This window comes from Mycena indigotica (genome assembly GCF_014461135.1).
Source record: "Mycena indigotica strain 171206Taipei chromosome Unknown Mind.scaff0005, whole genome shotgun sequence".
In the NCBI taxonomy this organism is placed as follows: Eukaryota; Fungi; Basidiomycota; class Agaricomycetes; order Agaricales; family Mycenaceae; genus Mycena; species Mycena indigotica.
In genome coordinates, this window is record NW_023503004.1 from 523701 (window position 1) to 540483 (window position 16783).

General features: G+C 54.7%; 1 protein-coding gene across 1 annotated transcript; it reads left to right on the forward strand.

Annotated features, from left to right (window-relative positions):
• Positions 1–9663: 9663 nt before the first annotated feature.
• MIND_00566900 (uncharacterized protein) lies at positions 9664–10365 on the forward strand (the record flags this gene model as incomplete). The annotated part of the gene is made up of 5 exons (XM_037362439.1): positions 9664–9705; positions 9757–9930; positions 9984–10088; positions 10140–10278; positions 10331–10365. The coding sequence occupies 5 exons, from the start codon at positions 9664–9666 to the stop codon at positions 10363–10365; spliced, it is 495 nt and encodes a 164-aa protein (XP_037220360.1).
• Between the last annotated feature and the right edge of the window lie 6418 nt (positions 10366–16783).

Here is a 16783-nt window from a genome sequence, read left to right on the forward strand (position 1 = left end):
TCAACCGCCGGTCTCGTTCTCGGTCTCGCGTCAAGTTCGAGCGGAGCGCGAGCGTGGCGCCAGTCCCTCTTCGGTCTATCACAACCCGTAGTGCTGCTAAGGCCATGCAGCAGCGGGCCCAGGCCAAACGCGAGGCCACCTCCGGTCCGGTACCCGCCGCACCAACCTCCGAGGCAGCACCGCCCTCGCCTGGTTACATCCCGCGCCCTTCGCCTAGTCCGCAAGGTTCGTGGCTGCCGTTTTCCTTTTATACCAACTGACGCGTTATGCCAGCGCCTACCTATATTGTTGCCATGCAGGCTGCTAGCAGCGCGCCCGCCACGCCGGGCGCCTCTGGTTATTGCGCCGACGCCTCCGGGCCTTCCTGTCGCGCCGCCTACCCGTCACCCAAACGCGCAGGCCGTCATGGCGGCCGTGACCGGTCACCGTCCGGCCACCCCATCGTTCACCCTTACTCCGCCCCGCTACTCGTATCAGCCGCCGGGGCCTCCGGCACCTCTGGGTCTGCCCATCTACGACCTGCAAGGCCGCGTGGTGTCTGCCGACTCGAGGAGGAGGATGCTGCTGAAGAGACCGGTCCGCCACAGGCTAGCGGCTCGTCCTTCCCGGGCTCGCACTCGCGCCCTCCATCGCCTCGTTCTCGCGGTTAGAGTCCCTAGTGCTCAGGCTGAGCCTGCCAGTCTTCTTGATCATTCATCGTAGTCCCGGTTTCTTGTAGCTGTCCACTGTCCAGTTCGTGCGCTCATAACTTATACACAGTATTTCCGATTTGTGTAGCATATCCATCAATATGACGCTGTGTTTATATGATCCATTGTTGCTACCACTGCCGGCTTCTCGGCTTTGGTGGTCTTTTTGAGCGCCGAAGTCCTTCCTCGTGATCCTCACTGTCTTGGTCTTCATCTGAACTCCAATTCGCTGATGGCTCTATGATGAAGGGTGATCTTTCACTGATGGAGCCATCGGCACCCTCGGCATTGGTGATCTCGTGGCCGGCATGTCCGGCATTGGTGATGCGAACCTTGATGCCATCAAATTGGTAGTCCGGACCATGATATTCGAGTTCCTCTTCATCTTCTGCCTCCAGACTGTCTAGAACAGTCTTGGATACACTTACTAACTCCTCTATAGGCCTTGGGAGGGTGAGTTTTCTCCTTTGTTCAAAGGGAACAACCCTAAACTTTCCAATCTTCTTGGACCAAACTGTACCATCCATGTCAGCCACTATGTAGGCTCCTATTTCTGGCACTTGGAGAGTCTTCGTCAACTGTGTTTCTGACCAGCACCAGGTCGCCAGGTTCAAACTTGAAATCCTTGATGACATTTTTATACTTTTTCGAATATTCCGCTGCTGACTGGATTCGAACTTTCAGCATCCGAGCTCGCATGTCCTCAACATGAGTCACGTGTTTGGCCAGGGCCTTCGCTCTCAACCCGATCAACTCTTCTGTTGATATGATAGCATCAGGATATTCAGCCAGCCAAGTAGCTTCAGATAAGTCCAGAGGGAGTGTTGGGTGAGCTCCAGTAACAGCAAAGTAGGGTGAACATCCCATTCCTCTCCTGGCTGTGACCCTATCTGCCCATAGCACTTGATGGAAGAACCAGTACCACTTGTTCAGATCTCCACCTGTGGCTTTGAAAAGTGACTGTCTCAAGTCCCAGTGTCCCCTTTCAATGATTCCATTGGCTTGTGAATTGTATGGTGCAATCTTGATACCCTTGATGCCATACTTGGCCTCCAGCCATTTGACTGCAGCCACAAATGGTGCTCCATTGTCAGTTATGAGCCACTCCGGACAACCCCATCTGCAGATAATATCCTCCAGCAGGAACAACCCAATATTCTTGGCATTCTGCTCTCTCAGAGGTCTGCCCTCCAGGTATCTTGAGAGTGCACACCTTGCATCCACCACAAAGTTGTGACCATAGGACTTCTCCGACATGTACATCACATCAGCATGCACCTTCTGGAAGATGCTAGGCACAGCAGCCACCACTGGAGGAGCCCTCATGATACTCTGTTTCCTCTTTTGGCAGAGTTGACAGGTTTTGATGTACCATCTGATGTCTCCTTCCATATCTGGCCACCAGAACCTTAACTCCAACAATGACTTGGTTGCAAATGCTCCTCTGTGTCCTAGAGCATCATGGGCTGCTCTCATCATGTACATCCTGTGGGGCTTCTCAACCACCAGTTTGTGCATGGAATCCTCTCCTTTCCTGTATAGTTTTCCATTCTTGCTCAGGAAGAACTTGGCTGCCAGCTTAAGAAATCTCTTGAATTTCAGATCATCTTGGACTTCAGCAGGTCTCTTCATTGGTTCCTTCAACCATTTTTCCACAGTAGGAATCCTCTCATCTTGGAGCTTGGCTCCATGGCTTCTGTGTCCTTCATTGTAAGGTTCCCTTTCCTCTGCATCATTCTTGAGTGACTGATCAGGCAGCATTTTGTCTTCAGGCATGTCCGCTTGCAGATAGACTGGAATGTTCAAGCCTTCAGCTGCATAGGCGGTCTTGACTTTGGCATAGACTGCCCTAGTTTCCTGTTGTGCCAAGTCCAACTCCTGCTGTATGTCCTGGACACCTCCAGCCAAACCATCCATGCTCTGCACATATCCTCCCCTTGTGTCAATGTCTCCCTTGAAATCTTCAAACTCCAGGGGTTGTTCAGCAAAATAATCCCAGTCCTCATGCATCTCTGGAGGAATGGTGGGGTCTAAGCCATCTGCATCAACTGGCCAGACTTCATCTCCAGGCTGAGGTTCTCTTCTTGATAGTCCGTCAGGAGGGAATGTTGCACCCTTCACATGCTTGAGCTTGAACTGGAACATCAAAATCTGCTCAATCCACCTGTTGATTGTTGCATTGGGGCCCATTCCTGGGTTGTTCAACATTCCCTGAATATATTTGGCATCGGTTTCGATAACCAGCCGCCGGCATCCTAGTAGCCAGTAGCGCATCGCATCCAGTGCTTGTTTGAGTCCATACAACTCTCGTTTTGGCTGTGAGAACTCTGCCTCTCTTTTGTTCAATGGTATTGATGCGAATTTTGCATAGTAGCGCTTCCGTGGATCCTTAGGGTCGCATTGATAAATCTGAATGCCAACTGCCATCCAAGAGGTGTCCACTGCCAGGACTATGTCCGAGTCCCACTCATAGTTCAATGGCTTCAGACTTGGTGCATTGATCAGGGCTTGCTTCAACCTGTCCATAGCCTTCTTCTGCTGAGGTCCCCATTCAAATTCTATGTCCTGCCTGGTGAGTTTCTGGATTGGTCTTGCAATGATAGCATAGTCCTTGATGAACATCCTCAGCACTCCAACTGTTCCCAGAAATTGCCTGACAGCAGAGACATCCTTCAATGGTCCCCATCTGGCAATGACTCCCACTCTGTCTGCATCTGCAGTTCTCCCTTCAAATGAGCAGAGGTGCCCCACCACATGGAACTTTTCAGCACAGAGTACTGATTTTGCCCCATTGAAGGTCCCTCCACAATACTTCATCCTCTGCACCACTCTGTTCAAATTCTGGAAGTGCTCCCAGATAAATCTCCTAATCCCAGGATTTTCAGGAATTGTCTCTGGTGTTCCATCTGTAAGCTCATATCTGGAGCCAGGTCCCCTCAGTGGGACATCATCAATGTAGGGCTGAGTGACATGTGGAATCTCATCCTCCAGAATATATGTCACATCATCATGGAAAATGGGCACACTATTGGTCCAACCCATGGGAAGCTTGACAAGTCTCATGGCTCCAAAGGGTGTCTGAAATGTGGTGTAGTCCCTTGAGCTCTCTGCAATGTCTCTGGCATCATATCCTGAATAGAGGTCCAAACATCCTCCACATGCTCTCCCAGCAAAATGGTTGGCCAATTCCTCTGTTGCAGGAGGAATTCCGGAATGAGCAATGGTGACAGCATTCAGAGGTTCCAGAGCATGCACTAGTCTGATGCTCTTCCCATCTTTCTTGATAACTCCAAAGAATTTGCTCCTGTAGGAAGCATTGGATGGTTCATAGACACCAGCATCCAACTTTTTCTTGATAACTTTGCAGAATTCTTCAAATTGGCCCCTTGGAATGGGAATGCTCTTTTCGACCCAAGTCTCATGCTCTATCACAGGAAATTCCACAGGTGGGAAGAAGTCATGTCGGAAATCTCCACGCTCATTATCGGTCCATGCGAAACCATATTCATGATTCCCGACTACATCGTGTAGCAATTTCAACTCTTCGGGTTGCAAGAAGTCTGTATGTCGTTTTTCCATGTCGACCATCCGCTCGCGGGTATAGCGCTGTCGGTCCTGATATTCCGGCGGGTTTGGGTTAAGTGGTGGCAAGTCTGACAACGGATCACCCTTGATTTCCCGTTTGATGCGGTACCGGTCCGGTAACTCAGTATACACCGGTCGAACTTTGAGTCCCACGGGTTTGTACTTCTTCGCCGCGAACACTGACTTCACTCCTGGATCAGCGTCTCCGATCACCTCATTTTCGCGTGCTTCCAGGGGACTGATAAAGTCAATCGATTGGCAGCATACACAGCGTTCGATCCCAGATGCATGTTTTACGGCCGACTCATCTGGATCAACCAGAACATTTCCCACAACCTTGTGTGCCTTGCCGTTTATTGTCTCAATTTTCGCCTGATGAAATTGTTCAAATAGGTTGGTTGCCAGTTCATCTTTCCCGGAAAGCTCAGATTTCGATGCCAAGAGATATGACTCAACGATTTTGCGTGTTGTCATAATGCCGCCTACAGGTTGGTAAAATCCTTCTATATGGGCCTTCCCTTGCTCGTCAAATTCTACCAAGACCGCGGCCTCTTCTCCTTGTCCCATCCAGGCCAAATCATCGAAGACCCCTGAAAACCCTGACTTGGTCCAGGTGTGTGTTGATCCATGTCGTTGCCATTTGCAGAAGTTGAACCTGGTTTCTCACGGTTGTCCCGCTTGGTCCGATCGTCAGTGGGAAGAGTCCAGTGATTGCCGGTGTTAGGGTCCGTGATTGTGAGAATTTGATGCTCCCCGTCATGCTCAGTTCGGCTATTTGTCAACACATCAAAGGGTCGACCCAACAGCACTTTGTAGGCTGGTCCCTTGATAACATGCACTTGGAGGAAAAGGGTCAGGTCACCCCATCTGAAGGGCACATTCTTGGCCATGCCCATTGATTTCTCCAACTGACCATTTGCACTTTGCATGAAGATGTTGATGGTAGGGTCCCACATCAACCCACAGATTTGAGCAGTTTCCAGTGACATAGACACAATTTGAGAGCCAGAGTCCAGGACACACTCAATGGGTCCCTTGGAGTTGATATGAGGGAAGGCAACCTTCAAAGGCTCTGAGTCTCTTGCCACATAGATCTGCTTGGGTTTCTCATTCCCATCCAAATTTTCCAGGTATTGGAGGTAAGGGTCTTGTGCAACCATAGATCCAGCAGGTATGCCATCCACATCAGTGTTGACCACAAATACTCCAGCCACGCTTGGAAGATTACTGACTTCCAGGGCATCTTCATCCAACTTGAAAGTTCCAACCTTGGGGACTTTCTGAGCAGTCTTAGGGGCCAGGGATATAGCTGGCACATCTTGGATAGTGTCGATAGGTTGGCGGACGCGGGTCAACCGCAGTCGCTCTTGTTCCCGGAGATCTCGGCTAAGTCCGAACAGATCACCAAGTCTGACGGTAACCTCAGTGTTGTTGATACGTTCCAGTATTTCATCCGTAAGGCCTTCGCGCTGAATCGGTGCCCGCAATTTGAACAATTTGCCTGCATCGCCTTCATTTGGCGAAGAGGTGTCCTTTTTTGGGAGGTGGCTGAGTTCGGGCCCCACCTTTCCCAACTTTGACAAATTTGTAAGGCAACTCTTTCAACACCTCATCAATCACCTTCTTCTCCTTCTCTGAGTCCTTCTGGGCCTTGTCTGATTTATCTGAATTTTCTGCGGAATTTTCCTCATCTTCGAATCTGACTCTCTCAGGTGGCTTATTTCGGAATTTAGCCTCCTTCCTCGAGATATTCAAAAATCCGACCCAGACTGGTTGGTACCAGACCGACCACGTGTCTGAACATATTGATCAGGAAAGTCTTCTTGTATATTCAGCAGATTCATTATAGCTCTGCCCAGAGCTTCAGCATTGTTGCCCATTCCAGTGGAAGAGAGTCTGGCTTGGTTCATAGAAGTGTTGGCTTGTCTCCCATTCATAAAGGCAGGTTGAGTCTGTTGAGGAGTGTTGACCATCTTGTCTGACAGTTGGCTGAGCTTGACATGAATAGTCCTGACTTCATCTCTGAGCAGGTCAAATTCATCATCATTCATGGGTGCCCCTTCCATGAACATGTTCTGTCCCATAGCACTCTTCTTCTGCCAGTACTCCTCAACCTTGTTAGAGGTGGATGATGGTCCTCTGGGAATGAACCCTCCATCAGCCAACTTCTGCTTGCCATCCTCCACCACAATCCATCCCTTGGCCAAGTGAGCATGCTTCTTATGACAGTCCCTTGCAAAGTGGTCTGGGTCCTCACAGTAGTAGCATCCTCCATTGCCACCATTGTTATTGTTGTTGTAGTTGTTCCTCTGGTTTCCCCAGTTGTTGCCACCATAATTCCCACGGTTATATTGGCGCTCTTGTTGCCCATAGGAGTTCTGAGCTGACTGCCTCTGCTCATAGTCATCCCTTGGTGGTGGAGCATTCCTCTGGTTCTGGAATGTCTTGACCAGTTCATCAATAGAGGCTTGGGTTTGCTTCTGCCCAACAACCACAGCATCTCTCAGACCAGAGACTTGACCCTCAAGTTCATCAAGCCTGACATCCCTCTCCTCAATCTTGACCCTTGGGAACCTGTCAGATCTCTTCACCTCAGGAGCATCTGGGTCAAAGGAACTATCAGTCCCACCAGTCCTTGAGAATTTCTCAGCCAGCTTGATCAGCTCATCAAGTTGGATAGGGTCCTCCTTCCTGTCCAAACCCACAGGACCAATGATTGCTCCAGCCTGTGCAGCAGTATCATCCCTTAGTAGGTTCCTGGTGTTCATGGCCAGCTTCAGGGATTGGGCAAAACCCCTCTCCAGAGTAGACAGGTACTTGGCACAAGCCTCCTTGTTCAGGATGATGGCAGGGGCCTTGTACAACTTCTGCACCAAGGCTCTGAACTTCATGCCAAATCTGGTGAGCTTCCCTTCTGAAGTGTGCTTGATGCCCCTATATTCATCACACAATTCCTCCAGTTCATCTAGGGTCCCAGCCCTATCTTCATCTGCCTCTGGATACACCTTCATGACTGCCCTCCTGAAGGCAGCATAAGTGGTACCAGCTTGGTACTCAGGCAGCTCCCTCCACACTTCTCTCTTCTTTGCTCCAAGATAGCCAGTCAATAGCCTCTTCTTTTCAGCATCATTGGTGATACCAGCCAGGTCAAAGATCTGCTCCACATGTTCCATGAAGTCAAGGAGGTCTTCCTTGTCATCAGAAGTGAACTTGGGTGCATTGGTCTCCCAAGCTCTAGGAACTCTGAAGCCTTGGACATTAGCATTGGCCATGTTGTTCTGCTGTTGCTGGTGTTGTTGTTGTTGTTGGTTGTTGTCTTCTGAATCAGAAGATGAAGATGAAGAACTTGAGCTTGAGTCTGAAGGTCCAAATCCAAAGAAGGCTGGTAGCAGTGGGTAGTCTTCCTCCTGGGAAGGTGGATAGTCTGGACTAGAAGAGTCTCTGGTGTACTCTTCAGTTATATCACCCTCTGGTATAGGTGATTCTTCTCTGGAATGGTCTGTTTCTGGTTCAACAATGACAGTTTGTTCTTCCTCCTCCTCTTCTTCTTCTTCGATAGTAGATGTGTTTAAGCTTTCTTCAATTTGAGCTCGATGCACAGCGCGATTGTGAGCACGTTGTGCTCGAGATTCGGATGCAGTAGACGTTGTTGTTGATGATATACGCCCCGCGTATGTGGATAGTGTTGTTGTTTATCTGAATGAACCCCCTCGCGGTGGGCTCCAGATGAAACGCAGAAGTCGGAAGGACTGGTGGAAAAAGGGGAACTAGACAGAACTCAAAAACTCACTCACACACACTCTCTCTAAACACCAATCCAATAGTTCTTCACTCCAATAAGTCGAACCCTAACCCTAGGTCAAGGCTTGTCCCAATCCAGTAGTCGTTCCAACGTTGTGCGCGCAAGTACGGGGGTTCCAACCAAAATATATGGCTGTGGCAATCCAGATGCTCAGTTCAACAATCCAAGGTAGGTGGGTGAAGGGTTTGTGGTCAACGTTGTAGTCGGTCGGTAGCGTAGCGTATAGGTCAACGAAGTTATGTACTGCGTTCGAAGCAGCGGCGGTCACGTGTTCTCGGGTTCAGCGTTGTCGGGTACTCAAAATCCAATCGTTGTCGTTGTCGTTCGCGTTCAGCAATCCAGGAGAACCAAAACCGCCTATGGGGGCGCGCTTTCTTCTGCCCTACTTGCTACAATACAGCGCTCTTATATACCCCAGCCCGTCCGCGGCTCTGGGGACCTCCGCGGTCACGTGCCTGACCTCCGGCCCTCCGCGGCCTACTTCTGACGCGTTTCACCACTGCGACGCGTCTCAGCATCCCCCTGGACCCCCTTCACACACTACCGGACCCCTAGGGCCTCGACCCGCACCAGTTCTCCCTCGGAATCCGTCCCCTCGGCGCGTTTGGAGGTGGTTCGGCCTCGGTCCGGGGCCGGCCGGCGCCGGTTCGCTCCGGTGCGCGTTTCAGCTCGCGAAAAGTGTCCGCGGGGCCCCGCGCGTTCGATTCCACGCACGTACGTGTCGCGGGCACGACACATCACCTTGGCATTACCTATTAGACCATGTCATCATTGACAGACTGATGGGATTTCACTCGGAACTCAATGACCATATTTAAACTGTTGTAGGTTTTGCAGTAAGTAGTGCATTGCACATCAAATAAACAAACAAACAATCTACATTGTCTTTTCCACACCAACCTCAATGTTGAACAAGTCCAATCCTAGACGGCCCTAAAGTCCGCGGTCAAAATTAATACCGAGTGACTCCCATCAATCGTACGACAAAATTTCTTGACAGCAGTGTGACATGGCTGAAGCTCTCTTTTGCCTCTTCCCCCCATCTTCAAACCTCCCTACCCGCCCTCCCCCACTACCCAGCCAGCATCTGCTGCCGCCCCGCTCACCACTCCCAGCGCCAAGATGGTACGCGCGACCACCAATGTGCGGTACAATCACCCGCCTCAAACGTCGCTCGCGCACGCGGCCTAGAGGCTCGAAAGACCTCAAGGCAACAGCCAGGGCTGCATTATCCCCATTGCCGAGTCCCCCGCGACAAGCGTCCACAGCACTCACAACGTTGCCACGTTGATCGAGAAAATTCGCGGCCAACGGACTCCAGCAGTCCCCGGAAACGCTCAACGTCGACACGGTTGACACGCGGGATGGCCTGGACATCCTCCCGGGCGAGTATTTCGTCCAACGCCTTTACCCGCTGCTCGCTCCAGGCCCATTTCCGCTGCTGGTGTTGCTGCCGGCCAGACCTTCGTCGTGTGCCAGGCCAAGGGCGCCAAGAAAGGAAGATGCCTCTTCCCGTCGTTTCATGCTCGTTGCTGACATTGTTGTAGGGCAGCAAGAAAGGCGAAGGTGCCAAGATGGGCAACGGAAATGCCAGGGCAAGGCCGCTGCCAAGAAGGTCAAGCCGTCGCCGTATGTCCTCCCCTCCTGTTCTTGCTCGTTGCTGATAAAATGGGTTCACAGGTCGCCGCCGCCGCTGCTGGCGCAGCCACTGGTGTTGAGGCCGGCACAATCGCGCCGTCAACCGCGGACCCCAACCGCGCCGTTCTCGACCCCATCGCGCGCCGGGCCGAATTCCAGCCAGAAAGCTGCAAAGTTCGGTCAGCAAACCGAGTCTTTTGGGTCGTTTTAGATGGTGTAAGCGACGATTTCACGAGCGCGCGGGGCTAGGACTGACCCCAGTCGTCTAGCGAACAACCAGCCCATTAAACGCGGCCCCAAATGCGCCACGCTCGACGCCTATCGTACCCGCGCCAGGGTGCCAAGGCCGCTGCCAGGAAGGGCAAAGCGCCGCCGTACGTCTCCCCCTTCCGTTTTTGCTCATTGCTGATGGGGAGCGTGCACAGGTCGTCGCCCGCAGTAACAAGGGTGCCACTGACGGCGCCGCAAAGGCGCCGTCGCTGCTGGTGCAGCTACTGGCGTTGAGGCCGCTGGGGCTAACGCTGGCGCTGAGGGCCCGGGACGGCATCGCCGCTGCTGCCATAGGTTTGTTGTCTTCCATCTTGCTCTCTGTCTCCATTGCTGATGGCAAACTCAGGGTATCAAGAAGGGCAGAAAACGCGAGAAGAGTAAAGGTGGCAATCTGGTCGTTTCGGAGTAGTTATCCTTAGTATTCATGTAATAGTTATGTTTTTGAATCTATTCTTTTCTGTATTCAAGTCTGATAATGGTTTCCCATTTATGGTATTGGCAATGGCAACTGAATAATGTTGGATAATATGAGGTAAACTGGGGTAAAATTCCCTAAATTATAAGGGGGGGGATGGTAAGCATGGGTAATTGAGGTAAGCCGGTATCTAGTGGTAATTTCGGGTAAATTACTACACTTTATCCCTAATTATTCAAGGAGGTTTTCCCTGATGCTTGTCTGCACTGCCGACGTTCGCGTTCAAGCTCTCCGCATCAAGGCTTGCCAGCGTCAAGGACCAGCCCGATGGACCGCGCTGAGCGACGGCGAGAAGAGGGAGGGTGCGGGCCCAGGGTGCCCGCGGCCGGAAGCCAGCACACTTGCGCGGACGTCCGGGCACGGACTGGTGCGCCGTCCGAGACGGGACTGCGGCGTGACGCGGCGTCAAGGCCGCGTCATACGCAGAACCTCAGGCATCACAGGCGGGGGCGTGGGAGCACGGCGAGGGGGAGTTACGCTCGGCGTCGTGCTGTCGATGGGCGCAAACGGCTGGCCTCGGGAAGTGGGAGGGCTTGTGCGAAAGCCGCATTGCAGATGGAGGCGGGGGACGCAGCGTACGTTGTCCGGACACAGGAGGGGATGCTCGTTGTGCCGTGTTTCACGTGCCACGTCAATCGGCCCTTCCTCCCGACTTCCATCTGGCAACACCCAGCTGCCCGTCCGCCTGCCTCCCCGGGCCAGCGCCGTGTGGACGCACTAGGAGCGAGCGTTGTCACAGTACGACGCACGCACTCCTCCGGTCGACTCACGAGCTCTCCGCACTGGCCAGATTAAACGGAAGTTAAGGTGCGTGCTGCGCTTTCACGCGCGTGAGTCTGTACTCATGCGTGGCAGCTGGTTCTGCGCTTTCGACAACCCCTTCCTCGCGCTGACATGTCTGATACACGTCTCGGGCAGCTCCACGCGGCCGCCGCGGCGCGGGCCACACACACGCTCAGGCTGGGGACAACGGGACTGGGCACATTCGGTGGTATCGGGTGCGTGTGCTTGCCCCCGGGTGTATATGGGCACAGCCGACCGTGACTGCCACGACTCAAGCGCAAGGCCGCTACTCGTCCGCTCAACTATCAGTAGACCGTTTGACCCAGGCGTACCTGGGGATATGATGAATCAGTAGACAGTGGTGAGTGACATGCCACTATGCATCAAGAACACTGACCTTGGAAGCGGCTTGATGCATCAGTCAGCTCTCTAGCGGACCTGCATGAATCAATCAATATATCCATGTGCCGCGCCCGCGTCCGCATCAGCATGCTGACCTCACCCCGGGCCCGCTCCATTCCGGTCCGCACTGCCCGACGCTTGGCGGGATCAGCGGGTATACTCGGAATATGCTCTCCTCGCTGCTGCTCTCGTGCGGGCCATCGGCATCTAGTAGCGCGAGGCTATCTGCCTGTTAGAATGAGGATCATGTAGGCCTATGCCATTTTTAGCTTCACACAGGCTGATCCAGGGATTCCGGGGCCACTCCGGCCTGCTTACCCACTTACAGGGACTCCACCTGGCCTTATCCCTGGCCTTCAGCCACTGTCCACCTGTTATCTATCATCTGTACATGCTGTATAGGCCCATCCGGTGGGCTTTAGAGCGTCCTGACAAATATTATTGAGCATTTGATCTGGGAGGTGAACTGGGAAAATATACATATTGGGCAGCCCACATGATGAAATGAGACAAAATAAAAACATAGGTGGTCTTTCATAGCCAATATGAACCATCCTAGGTAATTATATTGGTTGATGGTTGGGTTTGACAAATCAGACTCCCCCTAAATGTGGGTATAGCATGTGCAAATCTAATTTTTAGGTATAGAAACTTTGAGGATGGGATGAAATAGCTTCAGGCAAGTTTGAAAATGGTATCACACATGTAAAATACTTCAGATTTCATTGAATTAGAAGTTTGGGAACAGGCAAGTTATGTTAGTGTAATATATGTTATGTGCGCAGTACAACATGTAGTATTATGAAAGTCTTCAGGTTAAAGTTGAAAGCATTGTAAATGAAATGAATAGAAATCTTATGTTAGTGATATATATGGGTTCTATGAACAAGGTGTACATATTCTGGAACAAGAATAGGCTCATAGAGCCAAGCTAATGCTGGAGAATCCCAGGCCGGCTGCGAGGTGCATCCTGCACCGAGTTCAGGGCCGTTTCGCGTAAAACCGGGCGGAAGCGACGGGCCATGGACACCCCACCCCCACACAAATTTCTGGGGCAAACGCCATCACCACCACCTATCCCAAGCGGGCTGCCTCCCAATAGTCGCGCAAGCATGCAGATGCCAGCGCCTGGCAGCGCGTCGCGGACGTCTTCGATAAGGACGAGTGCCAGCCGCCACGCGTCGCGGTCCCCGCCGTCGCTGCAGTGCCCATGGGGGCCGTCGGCCGAGGTTGACGCAGAGCCGGAGGAGATTTTGAGGAGATTGGCGAGTCGGCCCTGCCCCGCCGGACCGGCCCATGAGTCCTCTGCCACCGCCCAGGAACGTCCCGGCCCCACCCATACCCACACCGCGGACCACACGGATGCAGAGAGCAAGGGCGCGTGCACCGGAGCTGCCGAGCACGCGGCCGGCCCGGGGCCCGCTTGATTTTGGGGGCGGATTCGACACTACCTTTGGGAGCACCGTTGAAGCGCTGTCGGCGGCGCCCACCCCGCCGAGATCGCGGTAGAGCCAGCAGAAGCCCCTGCAGGCTGGTGTGGGACTTTGCGCAAACTCTGCGCCAAGTCTGCAAGGGTACATGGCGGAGGAGCTGATGCGGCGGTGCGGGGAGCTGATGCGGCGGTGTGGGTGTGCACGTCTGCGCAGAGGGCCACGGCGGCGCTGCTCCTCGAGCGGAGCAGGCGCGCTGCGGTCGGCGATCGCGAGCTTCGCGGGGTTTGTCTGCCGTGGTGTGTCATGGTGAGAGGCTGATCATGATGTGATCACGCACCTCGGCTGGGCATAAGCTAGGCGAGAGAGCAAATTGATGAATCACTGGCTTCTCTAAGCAGTGGTCTTGATGCATAGTGGCTTGTCAGTCCCAAGTGAGGACGATGCATCGTAACCCCAGGTTGAGTACCCGTACTAGTAAGGTTTAGACACGACACTGGCACAAGGCAAAGGTTTTGAACGTGCCACGCACCTTTGTCGGCTCCTCGGTCTGTAAAGCTGGCCGCTGTTTGGCATAAACCGACCGCGAGTCCACGCGGATGACGAATTCTGAGACGGAGGAAGGGGCGTGGAGGCATCTGAAAGGGGTGGCGAATGTGGCGGCGATAGTAGTGATGGCCAGGTCCGGTTCGGGATTTCGGTTCGAACCCGAACCGGACCGGACTGAACGCGCGTTCGGCGTTCAGGTTCGGCCAAGGCCGTTTCCGAACCGAACCTGGCCCTCGGTTCGGCCAGGTTCAGCCGTTTTCGGTCCAAAAACGCCGGTTCGGGGCCGGTTCGAACCGACGTTCGGCGTTCACGTTCGGCAAAATCCCGTTTTGAACCGAACCGGCGGTCCGGCGTTCGGCCGAAAAGGGCCAAGAACCGGACCGAACCGGACTTGGCCATCACTAGGCGATAGAATCGGATAGAAAGAAGCGTTTGTTGAGTATTTGCGACGACGGCGTCAAGTTGTAGGGGAGAAGAGCTGAAGGGAGAGATGGACTGCGTGGAGGCATTCAACCATCGAGATATTGTCAGCCCTTCCGCCTGCTCGGAGCTGTGAGAAGGAGCCGAGCGGTGTCTGCCGTAGAAACGCACGAGCCCGCTCCCTCGAGTTGTCGCCCTCGTCCCTATGTTCGCTGACCTTGACGTCGTTCGCGCCCGGCGGCATAGCATTTCGTAGCGCCCTGCGTCGTCGTCGTGGAGCGAAGGAAAGATGCACAGATCGATGTCACGGCCGCCGGTCGCGGCTCCGGTCCCGATCGCCGGTGCCACGTCAGCATTCACGGCTTGTCTTCTCCCACCATGTCCGCGCTGCAGACGCGCGCCCGCCCGGGATATGCGCGCCCGCCAGCTGCGTATGCCTCATGACGACGTTACGGACGACGTTCACGCCTTTATAGGGTGCCGAGGCCGCACTTGCTGCGCGTGGGGATGAATCAAGGATGAATGCTATGCTAGAGCAAGGGCGCGAGGAGAAGGAGGGCTGGGTGCGAGGAGGGATCTTGCGTAGCTTGCGGTGCGCATCGTCCGCCATCTCGTCGACTCCCCACTAATTCCCCGCTGCAGTACGTTTGCTCCGCCGTTAATATATTGGCCCCCATGGTCAGCGCTATCCCGAGTCGATGCCAGGGGACGCGCCATACGCGGAGGGGAAGTCGCTTAGTCGTGCGCACCACGTCGATTGCGGGTCGTCTGGCCATTCGTGTAAGGGGCTGCCCGACACTGGGCCGGGCTTCGACCACTACGTGTAACCCTCTTACCAACGGCCCGGGGAACATTCATGCGCAAGGCAAGGACAGCACTCTTTCTCGTCCGCTGTGCCTTCATATTTCCCTTGTCGAGCCTTGAAGTTCCGGAGGGCGCCCCGGCTTGGTTGGTCAAATGAGGTGCGTCGCTCGTGTTCTTCATCCTTATCCGCCCCCGGCGCTTACCGCTGACTTCCAGCAGCGGTTGAGGCTTGTCGGTAGCCCGGGATTGGACCCGCGCACGAGCGGCAAAACCATGCGGGCTGGGACCGTTGCAGATATTTGCCAATTTCTCGTCGACTGTGGGCTTGCGTCAGACACCTCGGCAGGCGGAAGGAGAGAGGGCCGCGACGTCCTCGCCGGGTGTCCTCTCAGCAAACGGCTGTATCCGTACGCACTGTCGCCGGCCGTGCCTCTGGACGTGTCTACGCGTGTTCTTTCCTTCGCTCCACAACGACGACACGCTTCCACGATGATGTGCTGTGCGGCCTGCGAGCCTCCCTGCGCACGAACGACGCTGACGTCAAGGAGAGTCGGATTAGACAAGTCGAAGGAGCAGGCCCAGTTTCTTTCGGTGCGTGGCCAGACTTTGCCCGGGTCCCGCTCGTTCTCACAACTCAGACGGAGTTGCGGGATAGCGTGCCATGGGCCGCGCTCTATCCAGCTCGGGACCAGAGAAACTGAGGGGACGGGGCTGTATCAGGTGCGTTCACAGTGCTTCCTTCCTCGGCCACATTCAAACTTCGTCTACCGAAGATGTACTGCGACGCGCGACATCCCCCCGGGAGACGCGGTCGCTACCCCCCGCGCGCCGCACCTTTCACACTACGACGACTACCGGGGGTCTCCTACACAAATCCTGCCTACAACGGACTCACACTCAAGCATTGCCCAGGATCTACACCGTGACACGCTCCAGCCCTAGAGCACCCCAAACCTCCCCATGCCAAGTCTTCGCTTCCCCCAGCCAAAAACAACCACGCGTCTCGCGCGATGAGCACCCCCGTCCGTCGAACCGGCGCCTGGCTCCGTGTACCGGTGCATATATGTAGACGTGGTCGACGTTCGTTGCCAGGGTGCCACGTGCGCGGGGATTTGGCGCGACGGGCATCATCCCTGGGATAACGATTGCGGTTCCCCAAGTGCCCAGTCGGGGGTCGAGCCCGAGACCGCTGCGTGCGTGGTGGGCTGCGACGTCACTGCGTGTGAGATCACAGCCGACAGGCATATGCCACTGCCCGCCGGCGCGCCGAGCGCCCACCGCCACCAAAAGATTGAAGCTTTCCACATATGTGCCCGGCGGGGTCGAACCCGCGTCGCGTGCGCGGATATATGTAGACGCGATCTGCGCACATTACCGCTTGCGCGTGTGTCCCCCCCTGGCAGCGCTAGCCCCAGCGAAAAATCGTTGCGATTATCCTCTTGACACAGGTGCCCGGCGGGGGTCGAACCCGCGGCAAGCGGCCGAGAGGGCGCGTGTCAGTCCCCTGGGTACGCCCCTCCACTTTGAGAGTTGAAACTGCTGGACGACCCGTAGGCCGGGCCCGGGCCGGCATCCGACGCCAGCCATATTCACAGCCACGCGCTGAGGCAACACTGACACGCAGCAAGTACCCGCCCCCGCGGCCCGGCCCGCATTCCTTTCTTGACAAGATGGGGCTCAGACGCGGCAAACAGTCCCCGCTGGCCAATAAAAAGGCTGACACACTTCATCCGAGGCATGCACACCCGCGGCTGACCGCCTGGGCAACCGCCCAGGATCCGTATCGTAACACTACTTAACTCGAGCGGTCAAAAACGCCGATTATCCGATATCACATCCTAACCCGTGCTGCGCGGTGCGACGGGCAGTCAGCGCGACCTGCCGCTCGCTTGGGTCCCTGCCGGCCACGGCCCGGCTGCGTCTGGGCCCGACCCAC